Source organism: Chlamydotis macqueenii, chromosome 6 (assembly GCF_036417535.1).
Source record: "Chlamydotis macqueenii isolate bChlMac1 chromosome 6, bChlMac1.mat, whole genome shotgun sequence".
Lineage (NCBI taxonomy): Eukaryota > Metazoa > Chordata > Aves > Otidiformes > Otididae > Chlamydotis > Chlamydotis macqueenii.
The window spans coordinates 27,961,139-27,977,091 of record NC_141561.1 but is presented as its reverse complement, the minus strand read 5'-3'; the positions used below and the strand labels follow the sequence as shown (position 1 = coordinate 27,977,091).

The following is a 15,953-nucleotide window of genomic DNA, read 5'->3' as shown; positions in this document are numbered from 1 at the left end:
TACTTATTTGATTTTAGTCTAGAAACCTCGAACATTTGGCTTACCATTTAGAAAGTTAAGCCTCAACTCCCTTGAGCTCTCAATAGGTTTTTGTTATATTACAAACAATCACTCAGCTGTCTAAACATATGGATTAAAAGTAAAAACAAATTACTATTTAATTACTACAGCAAATATCCGCGAAATTTGAGAGGCTATTCTTTTGTGCAACAATGTCACACTAATTCACAACCGATCAAAGCTACCTGTTACTTAAAGTAATTTGAGATAGATAATAAATGTCAACAGATTTTTAATAAGTTATAAGAGGTGAGACTTACTATTTAGCACAACCAATCACAGTTTGACAGTACTAGTATTTTTCAAAAATTAAGTGCTCAAAAAGCTGGCAGAAAAAAAAAAAAATCTTATTTCATTTGCAAAGGAACATCAAAAACATGCTGCAACGCTGACTCATTCTGAAGGTCTTATAAGGAACAAATTGCAAAGAAAATATGGAAAAAAATAACAGAATTAGAAAGTAAAGATAAATATTAAAAAATTTTAAGCTATTTAAATTAATTAAGCACAATAGGTTCACTAAGACTACAAGAACATTCCTCTTCTCAAACTTTGTTCCTCAAAACCTTATTTGGAGGTTTCAGAAAGAAAATTACAAAGTTTCTGCCAGGTATCAATTTTACAGACATTTTATCTGAAATAAATATTAATCCCTTTGCATAAATCACTTAATAAACGCAGCATCATATAAAATCCTGGATAGTTTAAAGTATCAGTAAACCAGCACTTACTGTGCAAAGGTTTTATCTGTAAGGTCCACATGGTTAATCTTCACAATGCATTCATTTTCATGGAAAAGTCCATCACGCCTAGATCTGCTATTTTCTTCAATACCACGGATGAAGAGTCCCAGCATTCTAAAAGGAAAAAAAAAAGTGAAAACTACCCTTACTCTCTGGTATGAATTTATAGCAACTAAAACCAGATATTAATCCCTATTGTGTATGAGATGAGATAGAGTAGACCATTAAAAAGTGCTTAACCTAGAGAAAGGATTTCCAGCTCACTCTTTAACCAACAGGGAGGAGATTTCAAGAAACATCAAGAAAATTGCTGGACACTAGTGCTATACTACTTGCTAGAACTCCAGAAAGCACTAAGTCCTGTAGGTCATACTGGAAGAAACAGAGGAAAACGGATCTCCCCATCCAGTTAAAAATCTGAATGTTATTTTATGCAATAGTTGTCTGCAACTAATTAAAATTACATTGCTCCAAAGAAAAGCATAAACAGACTAAAAGTAATTTTCTAACTTGACTATAATAAACTAAACGGGCATTAGAATAAGATAAAAACAACCACTATTTCCATGTTTGAAAAGTCTCTGAAAATTTTCAGTTGCCAAAGGCATGTCATGTTTTGGTACCTGACAACAATACTATTTATTTATGTGGCCGAAGAGCAGCAGAACCATCAAAACCTAAGTTGTTTGTTACCATGTTATGTGCAAATTGAAAACTGAGGTGCAGCACAGATACTTCTGATAATGCATGAAGTGAACCAGTGTGGCTGGTGCAAAATTCCAGTACGGCTAACTCTGCCGGGAGCGCTAGGCTATTTCTGACCTACCTGGAGCATCTCTGTATTGCAGACTACAACTCGGCATAGATATATCCAATGGTACCAGCATAACATCCAAAAAACCTGGCAACTGCGTGTTTGTGAAGACCTTTTATTATAAAGTTTTATCCACTAAATTACCATACCACAATAGCAAAGACAGTTGACCTTTAGAGATCATTTTCTATTGGTTATACTCTCTAAAATATTAATGTGCAATTTCCAATGTGCCAGCACTCCAATCACAAAACAGAAGTCTTGTATTTTTCCTCAGATTCATTACTTCCCCTCATATTTAAGTCTGTTCAACAGATTCACGGCACGTCATTAACTATTTCAAATGACACTATATTCACTGTGCATCTGATTTTAGATTTACTGTATAATAAGATTTAAAAATTTGTATTTATGTCATACAAATGTATTTTAAGTGAAAACTTGGTTCCTACTGAATATTACTTCTTCAAAACATCTAACAGAAAAAAAATTATTTAATCTATCGCATAAAGATTCTCTTGCAACCTGTGATACCTGTCACTAAAGACTGTGAGGGGCAGCAGTAGTGAGGGGCCACAGTCCTACTGAAGACAAACATCCAACTAGCGGCCACCAAAAAATTAAATACAAAGAACTAATTGTCGTGGTTTTGTTAGTGAGGGGGGGCCTAAGGTGGTAGCTTCTGTAGGAAACTGCTAGAAGTTGCTCCCCTTTGTTCAGGGGACTCGGCTGGGCCTAGGGCAGACCCGCTGCTGGCCAAGGCCGAGCCGATTGGTAGCAGAATGTCCCGTGATAACGCCTCTGCGATAACGTATTTAAGAAGGGGAAAACAGAAAAAAAAAGAGAGGAGAGAAGATGTGAAGAAGCTGAGCGGGGGCAGAGGCGCAGAGGGGGAGGTGCGAGCCTCATGGGCCTTGCAGGCCTCACCCTCTGGCCTCTTGCCAGGCAGGCGACTGGGCCCAAATCGGTCCAGCCCGGCTGCAAGAAGTGGAAAGGAGATGAGAAGTGAATAAGATGTAAAAAAGATCCTGAGAGACATCTGCCAGCCTGTTGTGAGGAACGGCTGCAGATGCCAAGGTCAGTGAAGAAGGAGGGGGAGGAGTAATGCGGCTCCTGGCCAAGATTCCCCTGCAGCCTGTGGTGACGACCATGGTGGAGCAGGTTGTCCCCCTGCAGTCCATGGAGGTCCACGGAGGAGCAGAGATCCAATTGGAGCCCGTGAAGGACCCCACATCAGGGGAGGTGGATGCCTGAAGGCAGCTGTGGCCCGTGGAGGGCCCGCTGGGACAGCTGTTCTAGAGAGACTGCACCCCGTGGAAGAGATGACCCATGCTGGAGCAGTTCCACGAAGGACTGTGGCCCGTGGGAGGGACCCCACGATGGAGCAGGGGAGGAATGTGAGGAGTTCTTCCCCCGACCATGAAGCAGCGGCGTGAAACAACGTATGATGAACTGACCGCAACCCCCATTCCCTCTTCCCCCCTGTGCCACTCGGGGCGGGGGGGGAAGTAGTAGAGATAATGTTAAGCTTGGGAAGAGGGAGGGGTGGGAGGAGGTTACCTTGTTCTCTGTCTCATTATCCTGCTGTTTGTAGTAATAAATGAATGGTTTTCCCCAGGTCGAGTCTGTTTTGCCCGTGACGGTAACTTTAAGGATTTCTCCCTGTCCTTATCTCAAACCTCGAGCCATTTTTCCTTATATTTTCTCTCCCTGTTCTCTCGGAGGGTGGGGGGAGTGAGAGAGAGACTGCGTAGTCTGGTCCTGATCAGGGCTGAACTACGACACTAATGAAATACAATTATGTTAAGATGCAAATGAATAAAAGTAGAGAAATAAAAGAAATTACAAATTAGGTCAGTTGCTCACTAATCCTGTTGTGCTTTGATGTTGCAGCCATACAATGCAGCAGGATTGCCCACTTGTCTGAAAGTCGTGTGAGCTGCAGTACCTGGGTGAGCGGCTTGAGTTATGTATGCTGCAGCAGCTTACATTCATTTCTCCATTACTTTTTTCCACAGCCTCAATTTTAGCATTATGTTAATGCACTATTAAATTTTAATTTCTTTAATGATACCAAAGTGTAAAAGATAAGGGAAAAATTATTTCCATCAGTTTTGTAATTCCTGTATAAACTAAGATTTTGTAAATTAATACAATGTTTTAACTACCTCCTGAAAAATTTTGCTCTGCAGCAGCAGTAGGCAAAAGCCAGCATTACCTTATTAGAAGATAACTTTACAACTGAAATACCAGACCGAGTTAGTCACAGCCAATGTGTCCCCATAAACTGTATCTTGTCATTAACAGAAATAAACAATGCCCTTCTGTACTTTCTCATGTTATGACAAGTTAAAAATTATTCACTAGTCTCAGGCTTTATTAAATAAGAGACAAGTGATTTAAGTCACTCTAGTGCTTTTACAAAGATATCAGTATGGTTCTGCCAAGGGTCATTAAAATTTCAAGACAACTGTCTAAACAAGTAGACCCTCTGTTAGAAGCCCCTTTGCTCTGAGGGATCCCCAAAAGCATTTGCAAATAAGGACACATTAATATGCATGCACCATAGACCAAGGAACTCCACTTTTTCTTCATGGAGGTCTTGAAAAGCTGCACCCAACATCACGAGACTTCAGTACAGAACTGTATTACAGTTACAATAATTAGTGATTTGTACAGCTTGCAATTTCATCACATTTTTAACCTAACGATGCTGAAATACAATGTATGCACTATAACCTTTATGGCATGCGTCTAACAAAGAACTACTGTCTGCATTTCATGATGAGGTAACAAACACAAGTGCCTTTCTCAAGATAAGCAGGCAGCCTGCAAAGCCAAGGGCACAACGCAGACCTCCTACAGCTCCCATCGAAGACCAACTTTCTTCTTGAGAGAGTGATGACATTTTTCCAGGCAGCAGGTGGACACCTATTTTCCCTTTTCACAAATAAAACATTCTGAGTGGATGTGGGTCCACTTACAAACTCAGATCTTGCTGAAAAAACACTTACACACACAGACCTTTACAAGGCAATTTAATCCCTCACATTTCTCTGTCCTACATGAAAGTTGACAAGTAAACAAATATTTAAGAATTAGACAATTTTTGCTTTTGCAATAATTGTCTTTGTATTACAGGCAGCCGAATTACTATAAAGTAGTGTCACTTACGGCACTGGCAATTTTCCATCTCTTATTCAGGGCTGCCAGTGTCAAATCAGCTCTCTGGCTAAGCCTCTGTATGTCACATTTCAGCCTAGATTTTTTTTTTTTTTTTTAACCATCCAAGTTATATAGCTTGGAAAACAGTTATAATGAAAATGCTGACATAGTCTTAACTACAGTACATCAATATGAGCACACTGCTATAACAGGCTTTTGTGATCTCAAGAGACTACGTTAAATCATTTATAATTAAAGTAATTGTATTGTGACAAAGAAAAGTTCATGGTATAGTGCACATTTTATAAATGCTATACAACCAAATCTGAAAGGTGGCTTGATAAATATGAAGCATGACCACGCACACAATTTTTTTTTGCTTTTCTTGTCTGATATGTCACTAGAGAAAGGCCTATGCAAAGAAATCTAGTTGGGAAAAAAAAACAAAATCAACAACAAACTCCCTCCTGAAAAACGTCCACACAACCAAAACCAAGCCACTGCACATCCATAAAACCAATCCAACACCACACACAAAAACCAAGCAACCCCCTAGCCCCCACACCTTTAATATTACATTATCCAACAGAGACTCGTTTACCATTTGGAGAACAAAAACAGAGGTAATTAAAAGGACACACATGAACAAAGGGGCTGGTATTGTCTTATAGGTAACTTTAGACTAGTAAATATTTTGGTAACAGAAGGCAGCATCACAGACCAATTTTCTTTTAAGCGTTTCTTTGCCTTATGGCTAAACAGAGGTATTTTAAGAGAACCACAACTGAAATCTTGTCATTAATATACTTCTTGAGCAATGCAGAAAATATCTTACCTTCCACTCAGAGATGAAAAAAAGGGCACTACGTGTATTCCCAAGGGTCCACCTTCCCCAGAAATCTCCACTGTTTTCGTCATTTCACTAAAAATGAGCACATGGAAACACATCTCATATGCTTCTTCACGGAATTCTCATGTTAAAAACAAATTCCTGATTTATCAGACAGCAGAAACAATAGAAAAAATAGTCCAGAGTTCACTAATACATAAAAATAAAATGAAATGTAAAATGTTTATCAAATTCATTTTTTTTAGATTAGCATTTGTACACTTTGAAAGGGAAAGACACCAAGTACTAGACATTTTCCTAAGTCAATCCTTAAGTAAATTAACTGGAATATTAAAGAATAAGCTTTTAAGTTAAGAGAGACTACATCATTAAAAAAATAGAAGTTATGCTATGTGTTCTTAACCTAAGCTTCATGAGCTGCTTCAGTTAATTTCCCCACGTGAACACATAAACATGAAGATCGCACATTAAGGATACCAAGTCAATAAGAAAATTAGTTAAATCATATTTAAATATATTTATTTGTGCCCTCAGTTGCATACAGCCTCATTGAGAAACAAAGAACAAAACAAAATGTAATCAAAAGTGCAACTCAGCTCATTTTATCAGGAAGTTTCCTTCCTGAAACTCCATTATCAAAAACATTTATAACATCTCTGACAGATTTTTGCTGTTTCATGGCTATGTACAGTTTCATTTGCTACTGAGTATTTTACACTGTCAGCGTTACAGTGACCTTAACTCTACTCTGGGTGGTCACAATTTGAAAAGAAAGGTACTTGAACTGGCTAGAAAGTCAAAGAAAGGGGGAGGGGAAGAAGAGAGAAATTAGTAATGTTTGTATTCTAGCAGATCACGTTCCTACTTTCTACGCTAGTCTACATCCTCTGTAACACCCCCTCCCCTCAAATCATAGTGAACACCATCAACACTCAGGATTAGTGGCCAGTGGACTTCTACTGGTTATTTCCACTTACATTAGAACACCCTAATGCATTCAAGCTATAAGAAGCTCTACGCTTGCATGCCAATCCTATAGTGTTTAAAGAACACGTACAACTGAACCAAGGCCACTTTATACACTGCCATGAGTTAAAGACTTAGTCTAACTGATGCAAGCGCAGGCTGCTGCTGAAAAAAAAGACTTCTGACCTTTCTCCAAAAAACATGCAACAGGTCTAGAGAGTGCACATTTGCAAGATGAGAAAGATGACCAAGCCCTCAAATGATTTTTTTCCTAGTACAACAATTTCCTCTAGGATCAGCTGACTGATGTCAGTGACGCATGGTGTTAAGATCATTTGATCTGAAGAAAGAAGAAATGCACAGATATAAGGGAGGGAAACCGTGACAACCCTTGAAGTGGCAACACAGTTACACCAGATTAGATACAACATAAAAACACACAGCATCACTAAGCCCCCTCACAAAGACGACAATTATTGAAAGTTATCGTAGACAAATTCTGGCATTGCTTTCTAGTAAGGCAATATTTTTTTTTTTTTTTTTTTTTTGGTTGTTGTTACGAACCTTCATCCAATTGCACAATGGTAAGTCAGAGGCAACTTGCCCTAGATACGAGAATTCTTATCTTGGTCAGCTAAAAATGGCATAAGACTGGAAATTAAGTTTGTATTGTATTCTTTTGGTTTTGGAGCTTGAAGAGAGTTTGTTTCTTGGCAGTTTCGGGGAGCAGTCTTTTCTTAAATTATTTTTCCAAAAAGGTTCACACAGGAATTAATTTATACTACATAAACATGAAATGGACAGACCCTGAACAACAAACCACCACTGACACGAACATAACAGATTTTCAGGTTACTATATTTATAACACAGGCAGAATCACCAAGTATTTCTATTTGCTGGGTTTTTTTTGTTTCCTGTATCCCTCTCTCCATGAATCAAACAGGGAAATCCTGACAAAATCTTCCTCTAAGTTTTTTTAGAAAACTTTTTTTTTCCTCGTGAAACCACTCAGAAAAGCTAATCAGAGTGGTTACCAAAAACTCAAAAATGCATGCATAGGAAAAACTCGTCTTTCAGTTCCATCTTCTATTTCCTCCAATTCTCCTAATAAACAAAACAAATAATTAAAGGGCTACTTTGATTGTCTTTTGAACTTATACAGAATCAAAACATATGAGTAAATTAAGTAACCAAATCCTATAGATACAGAAAATAATCAGAAGCAGTGAATTGGGAAAATCCAAATAAGTTGCAGTTGTCCCCAGATAACCCCATATTACTCAAGCACTCCAGGGAAGAGTTCTCTTCCTAAACAACTGTAAAATAGAGCAGAAATTTTTTTTGAGGGCTATCACAGTAGACAGGTTAGCTGTCATATTAAATCAATGCACTTACAGTTAGAAGTAGACTCAAAGCCAAAGAACACATACAAGTTTATTTTTAATCTAACACGAAACGTACACACTAAGATAAGTAGGTTTATTTGTGAAAACAAAGAGCACACATGTACATTGTGTATTACTTTTAAAAACATTGTGATACATCCTAAAAGTTATGGATGTACTAAAGCACTAAACATCCAGAATAAGAGCACACTCTCTCTGTATATATATATGTGTACATAAAAGGTACTTTAGAATTGTATTTTTAATTAAAAAAAAAAAAAAAATCGGTGAGTCAGAATGACTTTTCATTCTCAAATACATATGATTCTTAATTACATCTGAGAAGAAAACTGCCCTTCACAACAACTTTAATAGATCTTTGAGGACACATTATTGTTACATTATACATATGGCAGCCTGACAGTTAAAAAAATAAAAAGCAAGATATCCGAGATTTGGTTTTTCTTAGTTTAGGAACCTTGAAGATTAGAAACTCAGAAGAATTTGGCATCATTCACTGATGCTGTCCATCTTCCAGCAGGTTTAATCTGCCCATAGAATAGCTGAATTCCAGCAGCGTACTATTCCACACCGGCTTACAGTTTACACTATACTGTATTGAATTTTTACACTATATTGCACTGAATACTAAGACAGTATTCAGGAATGGAGCACAGCTGAATGAGATCCTCACCAGGACGAGCTTTAAGAATACTAATTACAGAACTGCACAGGCACAAGGGACACTAAGGTGCTGGGACTTTTCAGTTTTACAGAATCAACTGAAAGAAGGGGGTGGGAGAATGCTGGTTGATAGCTGTGATATTGACAACAGCAAGGGTAATTTATGGATTTTCTGCAATAGTCAACACATTTTTAAAAACCCTCCAAAACAGGAAAAAAAAAAATTCCAGAAGTTAGTAAGCTACTAGTGACTTACTCCTATTTTAAATCTCCCCTATACATCTTAAATGCATTTTGCAGTGAAGGAAAAAACTAATCTGGCTTACCAAGTCAGTATAAAAGACCTGGAGTCCAATAGCGAGCTCGGGCTGAGAGGCTGGGAGCATCGATGAGCAATGCACAAAGTGTGCCTCAGTTGGCTACGCTGCTACTATCTCCTGCGTGTTCTTCAACAAGGAGAGCTCCTACCTCAGAAAATACTGAGTTTGCAACCCATTTCTACAGAATAATGTATAGATACATTCTTACAGCAATCAAAATAAGGAAACTTTAAAAAAGCATTTATCTCAGTGAAATTTATCAGAACTGTAGGGTTCACCCCAACCAGAAACATGGCTCTCAGGCTTCTTCAAATGCATGCTGGTATCTCCCTTCCCCTCGCTGCACTAGAGGTGCCTCAGAGGTCTCTGTGAAGAGAGAACACCTGCCTAGCATGACCTGACTGCGGCATCCAAGACCACATGGAATACTGTACTATTGATTTTTAACCTGAAGAAGTTGTCATCATTTACTATTTAAATTCTTCATTGCTTGATGTTTATTGATTTCTGCCAGATTCTTTACAGTCTATCACATTTGTCAGGAAGGCTTGCCATGCATATTATTAAAATCGTTGATGAGTACAGTTTAGCAAAGAGAGAGACAGAGAAGATACACACCTGTGTGCAGTGAGTATGCACAGCAGTCTACTTGTAACATGGAAAGCAAAACTTAAATGGAGTGGAGTGCTGCACATTCAGCAGTGCATATTCAGTGGTGAACCAGTCTGATCTTCAGGCTGGCAGTGCCCTTGCTGTCAAACGCTGTAACTCAAAGTAGCAGTTTGTCAGTTACGCAATGAGAAAAGATCTGTAGGCAGAAAGCTCTGCAAACTGTCCAGCAATACTGAAGAACCAACCAAAACCACTGAACACAAAGATGCTTAAAAAGGACCTCTCTTCAGAAATAAACATTTCGGAGTTTTGCAGCAGGACATGGTCTGCTATGGTGCTTTGGCATTCCCAAATCAAAAATGCTATGACAATCTTGGTAGGATTTCTCTTGGAGAACGCAGTAGATGCAGCCTACAGTGGATTAATTGTTTTGCAACATAATGAAGACAGTACCTTGGAAACACTTGCTTTCTGCATGGCAAAACTCGTCATCATCTGTATGCCACAAGAATCTACCGCCTGAGTAAACACAGATCAAGTATTTACTCAACACCTGCATGTAAGTCTTCAACCCAGGCACAACATGACACAGCAAAAACCTTTCAATGGATTGCCGAACTCCTCACAAATTTTTAAGATAAGGTACCGACTAGTAAGCTGCTACATTTGAAAAAAAATATCTTAGTACAGGATGTCAATGTTTACTTTGCAAACAGAAAAGCACAGCTGATATCCTGAACATGCTTTGTGGCATTTTTATTGATCACAGCCAAGTAAAAGGTAAAGGAAATGTCACTCAGACGCAGAGGGCTCATAGATGAAGTTACTGAGCTGCACCTCCTTGCTTGCTCTTCACTTGCACATCTAGCTGCTGATAATAAAGTATTTGTATCAATTTTTCCAAAGAGGCTACCAGAGTAGCCAGCTCAACTAAAGCTGTCAGATAGCACTTTTCTTACCCTTTCTCCACATTCCCTCTTTTAAACCAGATGGTCTAAGTTCTGATTAAAATGTCTTGAAAGCCTTGATGAATACACTGGGGCTTAAGATGTTAAATAGTGTGGATATACTCAAATTATGAAAATCTGAGTGATATCTAAGTAGAGATGGAGAACACTCTACAAGGAGAGGAGAAAGCAACTGAACATGCAGACTCAAGAAGGAGCTTTCCAGGCACAGTTAAGGAAACTGTTCACTCTCTTTTAGAAGATACAGGCACTTTTCAGCTGCTCCATTCTACAAAAAAACTAATCAATCTATGCACCAAGTTTAAATATTTACTATGAAATAATGTCAGAATCTTCCAGTTTCAGGTTTGAAGAGGTGGTCAGTCATCCTCTCTTAACTAAAATGCATTAATCCAGTAAAGACACTACTGTAATCTAAATTTTTTTTTTCCCCACTAAAATTAGTTAGTTCTCATGAGATGAATGGTCTGAAGGTTGAGAGAAACTAGACAGCCTGCAGGCACAAGGTTTTTGTGTCTTTTTTTCTTTACATTAAGTTGTTCCAATTCTGTATTGTTAGACTAATGAAAGACACAGCAGGTTAAAAAAGAAAAAAAGTAAAATACAGAGAAGGAAAAAACGCTGCAGTTAACGCTTTAATTATGTATCTACAGTGCTTAAACCAAGGAACTGACCCCGACCTCTGCTAAGAAGTGGGAAGACAGCAAAACAGAACATAATGAAAACACGTAATGAATTATCTATGCATAAATTACCCTTTGAGTTCCAACTAATCCACTGCTATTAAGCTAGCCATCCACTTCCAAGTAGATTCGTGTTTACTGTTCCTTAATACAGTCACTTTTACTAAGAAAAGCAAGGTTTTCAAAATCAGTATTTCCATGTATAGTGTGCTAAGGGATTCAGTGTTAAAGGCTGAGATAATTTCCACCTGACGTCTGCAGAACATCAAGACCCTGCTGCTAACTTTAAAAATCTTTCAGCTCTAGTCCAGAACATGAAGTGAAGCAAAGAAAAATACCAAATTTTATACACTGATGGCATTAGCTTGATTTCTCTTACTCTGAACATCATCTTTACCAGCAAATAAATTTTAAAATACAACTTCAGAAATTACAAGAGGATTGTCATTAGTCTTGTTTTTATTTATTCAATTATAAATTGTGCTAATAGCACAAAATGTTTCAAGTTTCTCTTCTAGCAAAGTTCAACTCTCAAAAGGTCAAATTAAAATTTTCAGACTCCTGAGGGATACAGTTCTGAAAAGTTTCCCAGTACTTTTACAGTGAAATATTTTAAGAGAATTCAGGCAAAGAAACTTCCTTCCTGTTAGCTTCTGAATAGAGAGGTTAACAATCCTCCAAACAGCCACTCATTTCATTTATCCAATGTGCAACTAATCTTACCTACTTAAATCAGTTCACTGATTTTCTTCAAATGGAACAGTTTTCCTACTTGAGTGAGAAATATAAAACAAGCCAAGTTGGCCAAGCCAAGTCTGAAGCCTTTAACTTCAACCGACCAGGCTTCACAATCATAAAATATTAATCATGGTATTCTTTTTTTTTTTTTTTTCTGCTTCCCTCTGAAATACCCGTTATTGGCTGCAGTTACAGAAGGGACACTGACCTCAGACAGGCTGATGCTCTGATAAGCAAAACAGTAGCTAGTCACCTAAGAAAATTAAGTGCTATAGGTCATCATTATTACCAAACTCAGTGACAGGAAGGAATATATTCTCGTGAAAGCAGCAGGGGCAATAGCGGTTTTCTTTCTTCCACAGCATGGAGTAGCTCACAATTAGGCTGAAATATCAGCTTCATCAATATCACTTAACTTAACATGGCGTATTTAAATGAAGGCTTAAGGTAAAATGACTTGGTGGGTCCTTCATGGCCCTAATGTCTTTGAAATACAAGAAAGACACCTGCACAAGTCAGAGTTATACAAAAGACTATTTTAGAAAGAACAGTGTAAAAGGAGTCAGATTAGATATTAAGATACTAATTTTACTACTTATGGAAAATACAGTTTTATTATTTAGTATTATTTTATTAAGAAAATCTTCTTGTATTCAAATCAAGATACCAGTAAGACAGACAGATGGTCTAGTGACTCATTATTTTTCTTTATAAACCTATCACCCCTAATGAAACAATTTTTGGAAAAAATAGTTTAAAAAAAAAAGTGTGCCCCAATCTATATTCTTTATCACTTTTCCTTCCATACTCCTCCATCAAAACAGCTTGCAGAATTCAACAAAAATCTTAAAGAGATCTAAAGAAATCTAGGCTTATTATCAACTGTTTTGTGATATGCCAGAGAAGACCTGGCCATTTCAGAAAACGGAATACCTCTGAAAAGTATTACAGAGGTCTCTCTCATTGTCAGCATTTCCAATGGCCAAAATCAGGTTATAAAGATTAAAAGCAAGTGAATATCACAACCTTCTAAAGAATCCCAAATGCAAGCAATGACTTGTTTAACTTGATAGACAATAATATGCTCTCAGAAAATTCCTAAGAGGACTTAGATGATCTAAAACAGCCTAGTAAAAGCATAAGAACAACAGTAAACACGAGCATAGCATACACAGAGCTTGATTAATCCCCATTACAAATTAACAGATCAAGAGACAAATGAGTGCATATATTTGGAGATGCATAACAACCACCTCAGGTTAAACAAGCCATGGAAGTCTTTAGCAACACTGCATAAAGAGAAAATAAGCATTAGCAACTAAACTGACAAAGTTCTATACTGCATGATGAAAGCTAAACAGCTCGGGTGTGACACAGAGGCCCGGCAGAGTAAGCTGGAAGAGCACTCCAGTTCCTTTTCGCGATGAGACCACTCTAAAAATACGTGTCACTACCGGCAGGCAAGAAAAGAAACTATAAAATGGCATACAAAATAGATGACAAGGTGGTCTCCAAGAGGGAGGAAAAACGCAGACAGACAAATGAGTTGCAGGGCACAACCTTACCAAGATGAAGGAATCTCCCATAAAAGAAATTAAATGATGACTCAAAGAACAAGAGAAACTAAGAAATTAACTCTCTTGCATGAAAGAGACTAATTTTGACATGCTCTAGAAGGAAAGGTGATCCTTCTACCAAAATTCTGGCATGGCCCAGAAGACTATCAACGTTACAGTCCCTGCTCTTGCAAGTTTCCCCACAGGCTTTGGGTATATAACTTCATGCCTCTTTCCCAGATCCCATATAGGTAAAATGGGAATATTAGCAATTATTTTTTTCTCAAGTGTTTGCCAGGATAAGCGCTTTAAGATTAAGGCATGCAGATACTGTTTATTTCATGGTTTTTATCTTATACTGTTTTCACAAACAACAAGCTGCAGAATTATAGCAAATGATTATTTGCCATAATCAAAATTGAAACAAATGAATTTTTGACATTTTAGCTCTCACACAGAAGTCTGTCACACTTCTCAATTTTGTTATATAATGTACTATGATACCACTACAGTTCTGCACCAAACAACATACTGGATAAAGGACTGAATTCCTTTGCCTACTCACAAAGGTGACTTCAGTGCAACCTGAATCATCAGTCAAAACTGAAATTTAAGCTTATGGTGGGACATAGGAATAGCAGCATGGAAACATTTGCTCTAAATTTGCCAGGTCAAATACTCTATTACCACCACTGAGGATCTGGTTGACCCACTTTGTGACACTGTATTGCAGACTGGTTTGTTAATTTTGGTATAACAAATGTAATCTGCAAAATTATTGTTTTCATTTCAGTCATTTAGAATTTTCCCTGTGATTCAGGAACGATAAACCTCAAAGCTCATTATTAAACCTCCTGAGAACACCTAGTTTCTTCTTGCTTCTGCTATGCAGTTCTTAAATTTTACTGTATTGGCTTCCCATGCATATTATAGAATTACCTAAGTTTCACTCAAAATTTAGACTGGTAAAAATAAAAGTTATTCCCCAAACAATCAGTGTGACTACTACCATCTTCAGTTATAACAGCACTGGCAATCTCTGCTTTGTGGTAAATGAAGAGAAAAAAGGATGCATTCCATCTGACTACTCTAGTCAGGCAACGTGCAGGGAAACATTGCAAATATTGGCTCTAGTTTTTACAGTGTATAAACACAGATACAAAATCTACTGCAGGATATAGCAAAATAATAACCTTACAATTCAAAAATAGAAGTGACATTTTAACTGAAAAAGATCATTTTAGGATTACATGGTTCAGCTCACTGATTATTTATTGAGACATAATATACTACCTAAGAACATCCTCTGTCTTAAGGCATTAAATACCTGCAGCACTGAGTAGAAAGCAAAAACAATGAGTATAAAATAGTAGCCTATTTCCCCCTCAGCCTTATACTACAAACATCGTCATAAAATTATTCACATTCATCAACGAGGCTAAGACTGTCATGTGCAAATGTGTGCTTCAGCATGTGAACTGAGTGCATTTTTAGCATGGGAAAGAGACGAGGAGGAGGAAGAGATCATCATGATGATGAGCACAATGCAGATTCACAGGTGCAGCTGGAATGAGAAGACAGTCTTGTCTTGCATCTTGATACAGAATGCTTGAGTCAGCAACCAAGCAGTAGATGTTCCTACCTGACAGGGAGCCGGGCCCTATGAGTCAACAACAGTTCTGTGGGTCCAGTGACGTTCATCTCCCCATCCTGAAAGGATACCTGGGAAGCACCCTGTTGAGAGATTTCAAAGCACATTTTGAAACTACATACATATTTATGCTGTAACGAACAATGGCTGTACTTATACTTTTGAGTCAGTATTTGGAAGAAAAAACAAATCACAGGTCACAGTGACAGTGAGAACTGAAAGACCCATTCTGTATGCAGCATACGTGACACTGCATTCAGAGAAAGAAGAGGGCATCTAAACTGGTATGCTCCTCACACCAGAGTCCCACTGTGTTTCCACTGGAGAAGCTCATGGTACTGCTTCCTTGTCTGCCTGTCTAACCTGAATGTCACTCTTCCCCATCCTGAGCCACCTCCTCCCTCACAATGGACTCCACAGACCTTGAATAAACCAACAGCTTTTTTTTCCTGCTCTTTCTATCCGTTAGCAGTATTTATCTGGTAAAGACATATTTTCACAGTAACTTCACAAAAAAAAAAGAAATTATGTAACCATTTGGCCAGACAGAAAAATACAGTATGCACAGGGACCTGACATTAATGCTAAAACTCTTGAAAACTACTATTTAACTTTTTTTTTTTGTGATTCTTATGCTCTTAATGTTTGCATATTTTCCATACTGGGAGAGGGAAGGAGGTACCAAGGAGATAAGGCCACTGTCAGCAGGTGATATATTAGCTTTAATGCACTGTACTTCACTGGGACCTTTATGGC

At 37.8% G+C, this 15,953-nt stretch overlaps 1 protein-coding gene across 6 annotated transcripts in view; it reads right to left on the bottom strand.

The window, feature by feature from the left end:
- Positions 1-15,953, bottom strand: part of PARD3B (par-3 family cell polarity regulator beta) — a 422,878-nt gene that overhangs the window by 227,171 nt on the left and 179,754 nt on the right. For 5 of the 6 annotated variants that reach the window (XR_015258893.1, XM_086750624.1, XM_086750623.1 and 2 more), the window contains 3 exons: positions 15,189-15,280; positions 5,618-5,704; positions 792-917 (listed from right to left, as the gene is read on the bottom strand). Coding sequence is in view for 5 of the 6 variants with exons in the window: in XM_086750624.1 (XP_086606750.1) it covers positions 792-917; positions 5,618-5,704; positions 15,189-15,280 (305 nt within the window). In the remaining variant the exon portion in view is untranslated. The remainder of the gene's footprint in view (positions 1-791; positions 918-5,617; positions 5,705-15,188; positions 15,281-15,953) is intronic. The other variant, XM_086750628.1, reaches the window with a different exon arrangement.